The following is a 14,542-nucleotide window of genomic DNA, read 5'->3' on the forward strand; positions in this document are numbered from 1 at the left end:
CCAGGGACATAACCAGAGCTGGGTCCCAGCCTCCCCCAGCATTCCTCCTCTTCATGAGGAGAAGGGAAGGTGTGTCAGTAATCAGCACTGCCCCGCAGAGGCCCAGGGCTGTGGCGACAGGTCTGCCCGGCACGGCTCACCTAGAACAGCATCCGGAACTGAGGCGCTTGGTCTCCACTCGGGGTTCTAGCACCCAGTCTCTTTCCCCCTGGAAAATGAGGCCAGTGGTCTTGGACATACCCCTGTTCCCTATCCCAATCCCTTGGGGACAGTCTGAGTGCACAGGTCCTGGTCTCTTCCTCACCCCACCTGAGGTCACTAGGAAGGATTGACCACACACTACCATGTGCCCAGATGCTGGGCACTACGGGATCAGGGGTGACTGCACAGGCCCAGGACAAGCCCTTGTTGGCACCAGCAGCAGGGGTCAGTGTGTAAGGACAGCAGAACCGGTGAGTGAGGAGGGGCAAGGAGGGGAAGGTGGGGTTGGGGCCTTGGGGGAGGACAGAGGGCTTCCCAGGAACTTGGGTGAATACTCGGAGGGCGTAGGCAGAGTGAGTGCAGACGGGCTGGAGGCTCAGGGGTGTCAATGCTGGGGGCCAAGGCAGGGGATTTGCCCTGGTCAGATGGGGCCATTTGAGGAAGGGCCTGATGGCCAGGAGGTGGCATTTTAATGAGGTGCAGCTGGAAAGGAGCAAAGGCAATGCTCAGGATTTTCACTCAGGATAATGGCATTGAGGTGCCAAGCCACACCTGCAGACAGAGGGCAGTGATGTCCCTGGGGAGGGCCACCTTTCCCACGGGTTGCTGAGCAGGGGGGATTTACTCGCAAGGCTGCGGTCTCCGAGGAAATCAGACTCCAAGGGAGGTGCGAGGTGGGAAGGAAAATAGACGCCTGAGGGCCAAGTGCAGCCCCAGGCCAGGCGCCCAGCATCTCACGAGAGTTGGCGGTGGATGTTTCCTACCAAGAGGAAACCGGAGCTCAGAGAGTGGAAGTCATTTATCCAAGTCGCACAGTTCACACGAGGTAGAGCCAGGTTCCTGGTGCGACTCTGAAGCTCTGGGTCTTTCTGGGAAGCACTCCTTCTCGCTCTGGGCCCCTCCCAGGCTGACTGAATGGGAGTCCCCGGAGCGGGGCTGGCACCTGTCTTTTAAGCTCCTCAGGTGACTCTGAAGGATAGAGAGACTGAGGACCATCATCCCGCGGCCTGCTGCCTCCCACTTGAGCCCCAAGGCCCCAGCCATTCTATCTCAGGGATTGGCTTCTGTCACCAAGCACTAAATCCACTGTTGTCACAGGAAGAAAAACTGAGGCATTAAAGTTGATCTGGGACAGGCTCCTGCAGAAAGGCAGGAGCCAGCAGGTCACAGGGAGAAGCGAGAGAGAAGCTTGGGAACCGTGTGGGGTGGGTCTGCAGAGAGCAAAGACAGGAGTGGAGCCCACTGACGCACACGTGTGACGATGGGAATCCCTCTTTTTGCATCACCGTGATCCTTGACACATGCAACTTCTCCCCCGGGAGCCAGCTTTTCAGTTGCCACTCGCCCAAGACAGAGGGGAGGGAAACCGTCCTCTCCATATATGCACACATGGGTCCTCGGACCCCTTCCGCTGTCATCAGCAGCCACCAACTCTCTGCTGCAGAAAACTCCTCCGAGAGATAGTCTAGGTGGACAGTTTGACTGCAACAGACACCATCTCAGACTTGTGTGACTTACTTAAATCCACCTGTGTGGCTTATTTAAATATATACCTCAACGTTCCAATCTTGTAAAATGGGTAGAATGTTTTCAAACTTTCATTTGGAAAAGCTTTAAGAAAAAGAAAGATTATTCAAGAGCAGTTTGTAACTTTTTAGACTTGAGGTAATGACTACTGATGATAACGTGCTGGGGTGGACAGAACGAACCACCTTGAGCCCGGCGTCTGGAATTAAATCCAGTCATGGCCACGAATTGGGTGATCAATATCTTTGAGCAAGTTTTTCTCCGTATGAGTCACTGACTTCCAAAGGCACGGGTCCTGCTCAAACCTCTTTTCTGAACTCCAGACACAGTGCCAAGCATCTGCTGGACGTTTCCTCCTGAATGTGGCACAGGCTCCCAAACTGAGCTCACAGCCCATAGCCTCTCATGCTCCCTCTCTTGGTGACTGGCTTCACCGTCCTTCCAGTGACACAGGCTGGAGATCCAGAAGTTGTCCCAGTGCTGTCTCCCAAGGGCACAGAGTCTCCCTCTGGGCATGCTGAACCCTCCCGCTTTCCCGTTCCCACCACCCCTCCGCAGCCCGACCCCGGCCCCTCTCTTGCCTGGGGCTCCCTCCCCCGGCCCTGCTGAGAGCCTTCCACAGCCCGAGCCCCTTGACTAACAAGGCCCTTCAGGTTCAGATCCCATGTCCCTCCAGCCCCAACCCTGGCCACTCCCTCCCCCTCTGTCCAGTGCTTCCTGCTTCCTCACTTGAATACTTTGCCTGGATCGCCTGCCCTTTCCTCAGGAGCAGGTCAGAAGTGTCCCTTGGGTGCCAGGGGGCAGCCATCTCCCTGGAAGTTTCTCCAGAGTCGGCCCCACAGAGGCTGGAGCTGCCCTGGTCCAGGGTTCTTTGTGCACACCTGCTGAGGACCCTTCGCCCCAGGCTGCATCATTACCTGCCTGGATGCCTGTCCCCCCACCAGACTTCCACACTTTTGTGGGCAGGGATTATGTCACAGAGCAGGTCACACCCAGCCCCTGGCAGAGGGCAAGACACCTAGTGAATGTCTGGCAGAGGATCCTGCCGGGTGTTTTTCCCCTTTCAAGACCCAGCTAAGCTAGGAGGGACATACTCTGGTCATGTGTGCCCTTTATGTATGCCCCTGACCAGCAGGTGGTGACAGAAGCATCACCATGTGCCAGCACATGGTCCCTTCAGGTGGCCGGCTCAGGCAGGCTGGGAACACAGGCTTGCAGCTGGTCAGGACTACCTGGAGCATGAAGTCACCCAGGTAGCTCCCAGACTGCAGCTCCCCACCCACAGTTATGGGACTTGGTTATCTTGAAGTCGTGGTTTGGATCTGGAATGTCCCCAGAAGCTCCTGTGTCGGAAGCATAGTTCCCAGTAGAGCAAGATTCAGAGGTGGGACTTTGAGGCGGTGACTAGGACCTTAACCCATCCGTGAATGAATCTGTGTGACGAATTAAGAATTTGAATGACGACTGGGTGGTATCTGCCGGCAAGTGGGTGTGACTGGAGGAGGTAGATCCCTGGGGACATGGCCTTGGACTGTCCCTGTCCTGACCCTTCTCTCCAGCTGCTGTGAGCCGAGCAGCTTTCCTCCTTCACACTCTTCCACCATGATGTCTCTGCCTTGGAGCCAGCCGACCATGGACTGAGACACCCGGCATCATTAGCCCCAAATAAACTTTTCCTTCTCTGAGTTGTCCTTGCCAGGTGATTTGATCGCATGGGGAAGAGCTGGCTAACACATCTGGCTTCCTGAATTTTCTTGGAAGGTCCTCTGAGCCCAGCCCAAATTCCCCTTCCTTCATCAGAGGCCCTCTGCTGAATGAGGCCCTCTTCTTCATTCATGGCCTGCTCGTGGCTCCAGTCTAGAGAGAACGGGGCTTGCTGCTCCTGACTGGGAAAAGCTCCTCTTGGAAAGATGGAGATAGTGTCCTCATGAGCAGGGAAGGCTGGGGCTGGTTCACGGCCACCGGAAAATGCCGAAGTTAGCCCATGGTCTTGGGCAGGTCCCCTGACTCCCCAGGAGGTGGGTGAGTTTTAGAGCCCCACAGACCAGGACTGGAATCCTGGCTCTGGCACTTGCCAGCCACACAGACTAGAGCAGGTTATTTGCACTGTTTTCTCCCACTTTTTTTGTGGGGAAGGGGGGCACCAGGAATTGAACCCAGGGGCGCTTAACCACTGAGCCACATCCCCAGCCCTTTTTATGTTTTATTTTGAGACAGTGTCTCCCTATGTTGCTTAGGGCCTTGCTAAGTTGCTGAGGCTGGTCTTGAACTTGAGATCCTCCTGCCTCAGCCTCTCAAGTCATTGGGATTGCAGGTGTGCAGCACCACACACTGCACAGCTCATTTGCACCTTTTGAGCCTCAGTTTTCTCAGCTGTGAAATGGGGACAGACACATTTTTCTTATGGTTTAGGGAAGATCCAAGTGTCTACAACTCTGTCCAGTTTAAGGTTAAGGAATGAGGTGCTTGGTAGTGCTTGGTAAGGTGTATAGAAGAGGGGTTTGGGAGTGGCCTCAGGTTCAAATTCTGCATCTTCTATTTCCTTGCTCTGTGACCTTGGGCAAGTTTTTTTTTACCTCTTTGTCTCACTCAGTTTTCTCATCTATAAAATGAAAATAAGAATAATTTCCCCCTCTGGGCTTATGGTAAGTATTAAGAAAATACATTCGTGTTAAACTCTTAAACTAGTGGCTGGCACATAGACAGCACCAACCTATATCCCTTTTCGTCTTCCTTAGCATCGTCTCATCACCCGCATCTCATTAGTTCTAAGCACCTACCTGCTCTTGTGGGAAACCTGGCTCCCCCCAATCTGCTTCACCCCAGCATAGGTTCTGGGAGCCCCCTCGCCCTGCCTTCACTCCGTCTGGGCTGCCACTTGCTCTGGCTTCGGTGTCCGCGGTCCCCGGCACCACGTGGTCTAAGTGTTGCTCTGTGCCCCCAGCGCCGGCTCACCCCCTCACCTTGCCATCTCCAGCAAGGGCCACCCGGCAGCAGTCCTGTTCCGGGAGAGGAGAACAGCCTCTTCCTGGGTGAAGGGACCATGGAGGGCGGGGGCTTCATGGCCCCGGACTGTGAGGGCCGTCAAGTGCCAGATAGAGTGAGCTAGCTCCTGTGGCGGCTCCTCCACTTTACACTCAGCCATTTCTCTTTCCAGGATCACTGGGTCGCTCAGTGTCAAGGGACAGCCACCCTATCCACCTGCAGGGTCTCTCCCTCTGACCCGCAAGCCCTATTGTGAAATCTGGCTTGTTTTATCAGCAATATTCTTTATTTTGGGGGACAAGTTCTTTATCAGGAATCCCTATTTAATGACTGCCTCCAACATTCCTATATGTCTGCAGCCCTTGACACAATTCAGGTTCCCCCCGGAGTGCCACTCTGTAGCCCCCTGCAAACCAGTGATGCAAATACGCACCCCAGAAGAGGGCGTCATAGACTCCTCAGGTTTGTACCCACGCTGGGCTCCTCACCCTCCCAAAGACCTGTGAACTGCCTGGCATGTAGTAGGCACTAAATAACAGCTATTTCTACCAGTTTTCTCATCTGCAAAGTAGAGATAATGTAAAACAACAGCTCACATTTACTGTACCCTTATTGTGACTTTTACTTTATTTTGTGGTGCTGGAGATCAGACCATGCTAGACAAGTATTCTACCACCGAACTGCATCCCTAGCTCTTTACTGAGCTTTTTGGTTTTTTTGTTTTGTTTTACACATACATTAACTCAGGCAATTCACAGTGATTGTTTCTGTTCTCATTTTGTGGACGAGGCACAGAGAGGTTAAGTAACTTGCTGGGCACACAGTTAAGTAGCGGGATTCACACCAGCAGGCTGGCTTTGGATCCTGTACTTTAACCAGCACGCTGTCAGAGGGTCACTCAGGATTGCTGTGAATTCCATTGACTCTATCTAGTCTGGTCCCCGACAAGCGCTAGGGGCTGCTGCTCTGATTGTTCAGTGATTTGGAGGGTGAAGGGGGAAAGTTGAGGACAGGTTCCCTTAGCACTAGTGATGGCCGTGGGGTGGCAGGAATTGGGGATTCTATAGAAATGCAGTTGCTGCCTTTCCACACGGAAAGCACTGAGAGCCATCATTTTGTCTGGACAGGTCTGAGCGGGGAGGTAAAGAACTATGTCAGCCTCTCTGCCTCCCCCTTTATTTCTCCCTCCTCTCCCAGCTGGGACCCGCAGCAGGGGGTGGTCCCCCGGCAGGCTGCCTTCACACTCTGTAGGCAGCAGCCTCTGCTTCTTTGGCAGGGTACCAGCCACGGGGAGGGCATGTCAGTCCCCAAACAACAGCCTGAGAGAGGCCCAGGTCACTCAGATAGAAAGGGGGGAATATCTTGACAGCCACAGGAAGCCAGCCCAGGGAGACTGAAAGTCCTCTCTGAGACACCTCTTCCTAACATGGCCCTGCCACCCAAGAGCCTGATCCTGCAGGGTTGGACTGGAGCCCGGAGCTCCAGGGCAGCTCGGGGACTTGGGTGTAGGAGGAGCGCGAGTTGCCATCTCTCTGGAAGGGAAGGAGAACATTTTATTTTCGTCTGTGGACTTAGCGGAGGTGACTTTTAGGGGATGCTGACAGAGATCACGAAGGAGACAAAAGATACCCCTTCCCAGGCTACCCCTGGCTCAGCCACTGACTGACAGCCCCGCCCCAAGTCTGGGGTGCCTTTGGGCTGACACCAGAGGCCAGCCCAGGGATGGGGCCAAGAATCCTGTGCTTGGACTGCAGCCCTGAGAGGCAGAGCTGCGGTGAGGGGAGAAGCTGCTGGCGGCTCTCTCCAGGAGTCCTCTGGCGGGAGTCGGGATTCAGGGACCAGTAGATGAAGGAGACATGGGAGGAGTCAGAGGGGGCTTAGCATCCCTGGGAGAGCACCCCGAGGAGGAGCTCACCCAGCCCTCTGTTCTTCAGCTACCTCCTTTCCAGCCGGACCCGTGGCTGATGTGCCAAGAACCACTGCCTTAGTCTCCACGTACCTCACCCCTTCGTCCTCTCAGAGCTCTATTTAATGCCGAAACCCTCGTGTTGAAGGTGACAAGGAGGAGGCTTAGGGAGGTCACTTAATTTGCCCAAGGTTACACAGGGTACACGGGCCAGCAGCAGGGTCTGAAGACGCCAAGCCTCATAGCTCCTGAGCTGTTCATCGAGGGGCAGCCTGGGGCTGGGAGCTGGAGAGCTGGTCCTTCCCCTCCGAGCTCACGGTCTCAGCGGGGGAAGACGAGAATAAGATGGGACGCGGATGACCTGGCCGCAGAGGAAGGGCACGGGCACATGGGGGAGAGGGTCAGGGGGCCAACGCCAGCAGGAGGAAGGGGGGCTGGCATGGAGAAGCCAGTGAAGAGGACGGTGCCCTCCGCTGAGAGGACAGCACACAGTAGGACCTTCAGCTGGGACAGCACAGCCCTTTCAGGACCTGCAATGGAATGTATGCAGTGCACAGAGCTGGTCAGGGTCAGAGGGTGGGCAAGGGCCATTCTAGAGATGCTGGTGCAGGAATCCCACAGGGAGAAGACAGGGAAGGAGGGACCACCAGGACCGAAGGAGCGCTGGGGGAGGAGGGGCACCTAGCCCACGTAGACAGGGGAGGATCAGAGTCTAGAGTCACAAGAGCTGGCTCCACAACCTGACTGTGCCAAACCCACCATGGGCCCTTGGAGGGTCACCCATGTTTTGGGGCTTCTTATGCCTTAATGAAGCAATCGTTCCCTCCTTGCCTCCAGGGTTGCTTATGAGCATCCGGTGAAATTAAGACCGCAGGCTCTCCATCAGGGGAGGGGTCCTGTGGAGCCCCAGGAGCCCTGAGCAAATCCAGCTGCCTCTTCCAAAGGGACCCTGGATGCTCCCAACCTCCCCTAGCTTGACCCACAGATATGGCCTTCAGAAATGCTGCCTTTTCTGTCGTTAGACCCTGTTTATGCTGCAGGCAGCCAAGAGTGAGGCTCAAGGTTCTTTTGATTTATTTTATGAGAGGAACGAAAAGGATCATTTCATCCATCCCCAAGCATCCAGGTAGCACTGCGACCCAGTCATTAAGGCATCAGCCTTCTCTGTCAGGTAGGATGGTGTCACATACACTTAGCAGCGGGGAATGCTGAAGTCTAACTTGACCATAACCTGCTAAATCTTCAGTGTGATGGTAATGGGGGGGGGGCGCACATCCAAAGAGAAGCATCACTTCCTCAGGGAGAAACAAAGGAGAAGCCACCTACGGTTCTTCAGCTTGTTCACCCACCTCAGGTGACAGGGACCTCGTCAATGTGTGTGTGTGGCGGTGGAATCCCTAGTGCCCTCCTCTGAGCATACTGACCTTGAGCTTTCAACCTTCGGGTTCCCTTTTCCATATGAAGAATGAAGCTGAGCTGACCAGCCTCAGGAGTCATTTCTTACCTCCGGTATGTGTGCACCCGCGTACACACACACACACACACACACACACACACCCTTGACAGCATCCATGTGCAGTCCCCGCCTGGGGTCATGTCCAGGCTCAGGCTGGCTCCCAGGGCCTGCAGCCTGGAAATCCCCGAATCAGCTTTTCTGCAGACCTGGGGCCATGACGAGGGAGCTGCTGCCACTCTAAAGAGGCTCCCGCCCCGCACAGAGCAGGGCTTGCTGCAGCACTGCAGTGGCACAGCTTTGGGAGGGATGGAGATGTCCTGGGGCTGGGGACAAGCGGAGGAGGGGAGGAGGAGGGAATTCACTGAGGGTGTGGGGAATTTCCCAGGTTCCTCAGCCTCCTAGAGATGAGAGGCCCTGACCTAGGGCCCCAACACGCATGCCTACAGGAATTTCTTTTTGGGGAGGGGGATCACTTCCTGGGTCAAACCCTAAACTTGCTTCAGGATTCTGAGTGTGCAGAACAGGAGGAAAACAGGAAGGAGCTGCTGTTTGCTGACTGAAGGAGGCTGAGGGGATGAGGAGGGCAGAAGGCCAGGAATGGCTAGAGGCCTGACACCTACAGGAAGTCCACATGCTGAGCTAGTCCTGAGGCCTTAGCAGGTGGGTGTTGAATGGAGGATGAGGCACAGGGTGGGAATGAGGCCAGGAGGGACACCAGCCTCCCAGCCTCCCTGCTCTCTGGCCCTTCCCCTGCCCAGGGTGGGAGGAGGCCTGGCCTTCTCTAGGAGGGAGAGAGCAGAGTGGAGCCCAGTGGGGAGGAGCTGCTGTCCAAGGTGGAGGGCTTTTGGTAGGTCCTGTCCCACAGCGAGAGCGCGCACAGGGTCCCTGTTTGCAGACACCTGCCTCCCCGCCTGCCTGGCTCATTCCACCTCCCTTTCTCCCCTCCCCAAGTGACCGAAGGAGACTCCTGGGAGATCCACCTCCACCCTCCCAAATGAACCGATGCTGGGGACCTTGGCTGTGGGAGTCCTCTGGGCAAACACCCCCCTGCCCCTCCCCTCTGGAGTCTGCCTTTTGTTCCATCTCTCCTCTTCTCCCTGACTCTGGAAACCTTCATCAGTGTCCCCTGAAGCAAATCCTTCCTCTCCCACCCCTCCCCTCCCAGTTCGACAGCAGGGCGGTCCCCTTCCCCGACTGCCCCTCCCCCAGCCAATCCCCGCACGCTCGGAGAGGCTCATAAAGCTTGTGGGTGGCGGGATGGGTGGGGTAGGATGAGGAGTGTCGCAGGAGGGCACACGGGCGGAGACTGCTCGGTAGAGCTGGGGCAGCCCCTGGGGAGCCCCATGGGGCTCCTGGCCAAAGCCGGCCCCTCCCCCCAAACTTCTGTAACGCCCTGCCTGGTCAAACCCCTTTCCCCCTCGCGAGGTCCCTCGTGCACTCTTCTCCCCTCCCCCTGGTCCTCCCTCCCCGCTGGCTCGGCCATCCCGACCAGGGAAGGCGGGCGGAGCGGAGGCGGCCTCCCCGCACGGGATCGCCTGGGGCGGGGTCCCTGCGGTTTGCGGGCTCGCCCTCCGAGGGGCCTGCTCGGCTGTGTGCAGGCGGATGTGAGGAGCATGTCAATTGGCGGGCGGGGGAAGCGGGATCAGGTTGTTACTACTGCAGAGAGAGAGGGAGGGAGAGGAGAAGAGCGAGCGAGCGAGCGAGCGAGAGCGCCAGCAAGCCGGGAGCTGCGGGCGGGAGGAGAGCCGCAGCGACCCGGCCGGCTGCGAAGTGGGAAGAGGGACCTCGACTTCGGGACCCCGGTAGTCCCCTCCGTGCTTCCTGTCCACCAGCTCACACCGAACTACACCCGAACGTCCCTGGGTAAGAGGGAGCCCGAGCGGGGCACCTCGCGAGGGCAGCCGGTGGTCCCCAGCAAGCCACGCCCGGCCACCAGCAGCCTTCCAAGGGACTGGTCCGTGGGCAGGTGGGTGGTCGCCAAACTGGGACCCTCTGACTTTCTGGGCTTGGCGCTCAGCACTGCACGAACTAACTGCAGGACGGTGCTCAGGGTGGACGCCTGGGTTCCAGAAACCCACTTGCTTGGTTAGTCCCGGGGGAGGTGACCTGAATTATCCCGGGAACCCCTCGCCCTCGACCTGTCCCTCCGCCTGCGCGCGGGGAGAAGTCGGGAGAGGCCGTTGTGCCTCCGCGCTGGGACCCGGAGACTAGCCGGGAGGCTGAGGCGCTCGCCGCTGGAGGGGCGAGGAGGTGATGAAGTGGGTGTGCGGAGAGAAGTGGGTGCGGGGCACGTGGGACCCCGCCCGCGGTGAGGATGAGTTGGAGGATCCCGCGCGCGTGCGGAGCCTGGAGTTCAGGAGCCCCTGGAGCAAAGTGGGGCGCGCTGGGGACACTGGCGGTGCGCGGGGCTCACTGCCCTTCCGCACCCCTCGCCTGCCGCAGCCATCCGGGACTGTGATCCCCTGCTGTGTCTCTGCCCCCTCCTCTCCCTAGAACTTTTTCACACTCCAGCCAGCTCCGTGGCTCCGTGCATTAGAGGAAGCGGGGTCCCAGGGATCCTGGCAAGCGGAGGCGCTTGGAGAGAACCGGAATGGGGGCGGGGAAGGGGCGGTCGGGCAACAGACCGAGTGCCCTACTCAGTTTGTTCTGTGACCTTGGGCAAGCTGCTGTACCTCTCTGAATCTCTGGATGATGGAGGCGCGTGGTGCACCAGGCAGGAATGGGAACGAGGTGGGGGAGGGTGCTCGTGTGAGCAAGCCCATGGGCCAGCCTGACTGAGCCTCTGCGCCTAGGAATTCGGGACTTTTGATCGCTGGCCTCTCCCTATAGCAAGTTCAGCGCACATTTCAGGGGGAGGCGGGTGACAGTGTGGAGCTGTGAACCCATTCTCCCAGGGAGAGTCCCAAAGCTTCCATCCTGACCCGTGCTATGACCTTAGGTGACTCATTTCCCTCTTCTGGCCTCAGTATCTTCATCTGTAAAATGGGGATTTGGAATTTACAGTATCTGAGCTCTCTCCCAGTCCCACCACCTGCTGGCCCCAACATGCAAGCGAGGCCCATTAAAGGAATAGGATTGGAGTGTAGCTGAGTAGGGTGACCTAGTCTTTAGGGAGACTGTAGCTCCCTAACCCTCTGCAAAGGCAGCAGGACCAGGAGAGGCAGCCTGCTTATCCATCATCCTTCCCTGTCTCTGGCTGTCTGGTGAGGAGGATGTGTCTCTGGCACTACACACCCTTTCTGTGGAGGGCAGAGCCTCCCCTAGGGAAAGTGTCCCTGAGACAGTCGGTTAAAGGGGGATATCAAGGTCATGCTCTGTGCGCCCCCATCTCCAGGCAGGGCTGCATTCACCTTAGACAAAGATGAAGCAGTCCTCTCTGTTCAGAAAGATCCACCACAAGAGCCGTTGTGCGGCTCTAGGGAAGTCTGATCTGCCCCTTCCTGGCTGAGCTCTGCTCTGTCTTCAGTTGAGATGCATCACCAGCCTCGCTTTGGGCCTCAGGTGCTGTGGGGAGTCCTGGTTTAAGACAGGAGAGCTGAGTTTAGTCTATAAGCTCTGCCTCCTGTTTCTGTGACCTTGTGTGACCTTGGGCAAGCCCCCTTAATGCTTTCCTCATGTGTACATTAAGAGGGTTGAACTAGATAACCCTACAAATCTGTGGCTCAAGTTGTGGGCTTGGTGCCTGAATGGCTGGAAGTGGGCTTGACCTAGTGGTGAGAGCAGGTGGTCTCTCCTGCTCATCCCTGGAGTGAGACCTCTTCTGGTTATTAGCTGTGTGACCTTGAGCAAGTGCTTTTATGGCTTTGAGCTTCATTGACTCAACTGTCAAAACCCAATGATCATGGCAGCATTTGGGGGTTGTAGGAGGATTAAGCGAGAAACATGTGAAATGCTTAGTGGAATCTGAGCCCTCTAGGTCCTCACTGAGGGTCGGCTATTGTTCGTGGTAACAATAAAAGTCGTTGGCGAGCAGCTGTGAACCGGGAGCGGGAGCTGGGAGCAGAGATTTGTGGACTTGGCAGTGTGATCTTGCTCCTTCCTGAAGCTTCCCTGCACACGGGGAGCCACACTGCTTCTCTCTGCCTCTCCGACCCTTATAGGAACTTCGTAGCAAAGCGAGCACACTGCTTTCTTAGAAACTCAAGCAACTCAAGCGGATGTTCTTCTGACTCTCCCTTTCCCACCCTCTGCCACCTCTGGCCCCTTCTGTTGTTATGACAAAATGGGCCTTTTACTCCACTCTGTGAGTCTTCCAGGAATGAGCCAATTGAGAACGTGAGAGGGTCAAGACCGGCTGACCCTGGAGTGAGTGGCAAGAAGCATGACACCCCTGGCTGGGGTGGAGGGCATGGCAGAGGGACTGGCTCATTCCTGGAGGGACTTGCAGGACCCCAGGGCTTGGTTTACCCCAGGCTCACTGCAGGATCTCAGGCGAGTCACCGGCCCTGTCTCCTCATGTGTGCAGTGAAAGCTTGGTCTAGATGGACCAGAGTCCCAGATCTGTTGCCCCATGGCCGTATTAGCTCTGCCTTTGCTGAGGCTGTGGGGGGTGTGGCAGGAAGTTTGTTCAGGTCCTTTGGGCACTTAGTCCTCACTGCCCTTCCGTTCCACCTTATGACAGCCTGGGCAGAGGTGAAGGCAAAGGCTTTGCAGTTAGACAAATCCAGGTTTCCATCTGGGCAATAGCTGTGTGAATTTACTAAATCTTTCTGAGCCTCAGTTATCTCATCAGTGAAATGGGGATAATATTTGCTACCTCTTAGGGGTTCTTATGAAGATTACATGGGAATGATTTGTGCAAAACTCCTGGAATGTGGGGAGTTCCTGGTGTGACAGTAGGTGCTGCCTATGGTGTGGGTCTTTGAGGTTCTGTGTCACCACAGAGGGGCTGAGGTCAGAGGAAGGGCAGGTGAGAGCTTAGAGTTTTGCACCATACACAGCCTTCCAAGGAAACTCTCCAATTCCCTGTGTCCCACCCCCAGCCCCGCTGTGCTCTCCAGGTGTTTGTGTGCATTGGTCCTTGTCACTTGGCCTGCAGAGGGGCAGGACTCTGCCACAGGGGGCTGCAAGGCTGAGCCTGAGTCTGTCAGAAGTGTGGAGACCAACAGAAGGCTCCTGGTGATGAGGGGACACAAGCTGGAAGCGTGACATCCTTCCATTCAAGGTTAGTCATGGGGAAAGAGCTATGAAATGAGGGCTTGGAGAAAGGCCGGAGCCCCGACGTGGCCACTGCGTGTTAGTGAGGGAACTGCAGAATTTGGTCCTGAGAGAGGCCTTAGGAACTGTCTCATCGAATGCTCTGATTCTGACTCGGGGGAAGCTGAGGTTCAGAGATGGGGAGCACCTGGCCCAGGATCACACAGTGCGTTAGCACCAGCGGTAGAGCTGACTGTCACTAGTGGACCCTTGGTCTGGTGCTCTTTCCATCCTCCCCCTTATGCACTGAGCAGTTGTTTTCTGTCTTTTCTAAAATCAGAGCACAAGGCTCAATACTTTGATGGCAGCAGAAAAGGACACGGGTACTGATAGGAAGGAACTTCCTGATCCAGATACTGAGATCATTGGGCTCAACACTCCCATTTTGCAGATGAGAATGCTGAGGCTCAAGAACATTAAAAAAATAGCATAACGTTACCCAACGTCAGAGACTTGAATTCCCAGACCAGAGCTCTGCGGTTATACCTGGTTATGCCAGCTACACCATGCTGCTTCTCTTGGGTCACACGTGCCACTTGGCAACAGGACAGACAGAATGTGAAAATAAACCTGGATGGTCTGCAGGAAGGGAGGGAGGACGCGGAGACAGAGCAGAAGATCAAAAGACAGAAATGTCACTCCCAAGCCCTCGTCTGGCTTTCTTGGCCGTCTCAGTTGGCCTCTGCTCTGAGCTGCTGAGCTGACAGCCTGCTGGTCCTCGAGTGGACAGGGGACGAGACAATAGCTGCTCCCTCCGCCTCAGTTCCATGGGCAGTGCTGAGTGAAGGAAAGTCAATATTTGCCCATTGGCAAAGGACGGGCTGTAAGTCTGAGTTGGGATGCAGGGTGGGGGGAGCGGTTCTGAAGGCCTGGGAGCAGGAGGGCACTTGACTTCTAAAGGAGGCTTTGGATTTTCCGCATTAAATAACCCTTTGTGTGTCAGCGTGTCCCCAGGTCTCTAGCCCCACTCGCCTGCCTCCTAGAAGCCCTGATCCCTAATAAATTTCCCTTATTGTTCAGAGCCGACGCCTCCCCAGCTTCCAGCTCCCTGGAGAAATGGGACTTTTGAAGCTTTTGCAGAAAGGCCTGGGAGCAGATGGCCCATTGAGTGGGTCTCAGGCAGAAGCAGGGAGAAGGCTGGCTTCCTTATCTGCCCCCGAGGGAGGGAAAGATGTGGGAAAAGTCCTTGGCAGGTCAAGAGTGGCTGCAATGATTTTTTTTCCTGCCTTTGTTTGGTTACCTTTCCGTTTCCCTTCTCTGCATCCTGCTCC

General features: G+C 56.3%; 1 protein-coding gene across 7 annotated transcripts in view; it reads left to right on the top strand.

Annotated features, from left to right (window-relative positions):
- Positions 1 to 14,542, top strand: part of Syt2 (synaptotagmin 2) — a 111,390-nt gene that overhangs the window by 52,723 nt on the left and 44,125 nt on the right. Inside the window, exons 1-2 of one of the 7 annotated variants that reach the window (XM_047520120.1) lie at positions 8,620 to 8,735; positions 13,058 to 13,239. The exons of 1 other annotated variant lie outside the window; for it this stretch is intronic. Coding sequence is in view for 1 of the 6 variants with exons in the window: in XM_047520115.1 (XP_047376071.1) it covers positions 9,419 to 9,938 (520 nt within the window). In the remaining 5 variants the exon portion in view is untranslated. Of the gene's footprint in view, positions 1 to 8,619; positions 8,736 to 9,387; positions 10,042 to 13,057; positions 13,240 to 14,542 lie in introns of those variants that run through there. 5 more of the 7 variants (XM_047520117.1, XM_047520119.1, XM_047520121.1 and 2 more) reach the window with 5 other exon arrangements.

Source organism: Sciurus carolinensis, chromosome 12, assembly GCF_902686445.1.
Source record: "Sciurus carolinensis chromosome 12, mSciCar1.2, whole genome shotgun sequence".
In the NCBI taxonomy this organism is placed as follows: Eukaryota; Metazoa; Chordata; class Mammalia; order Rodentia; family Sciuridae; genus Sciurus; species Sciurus carolinensis.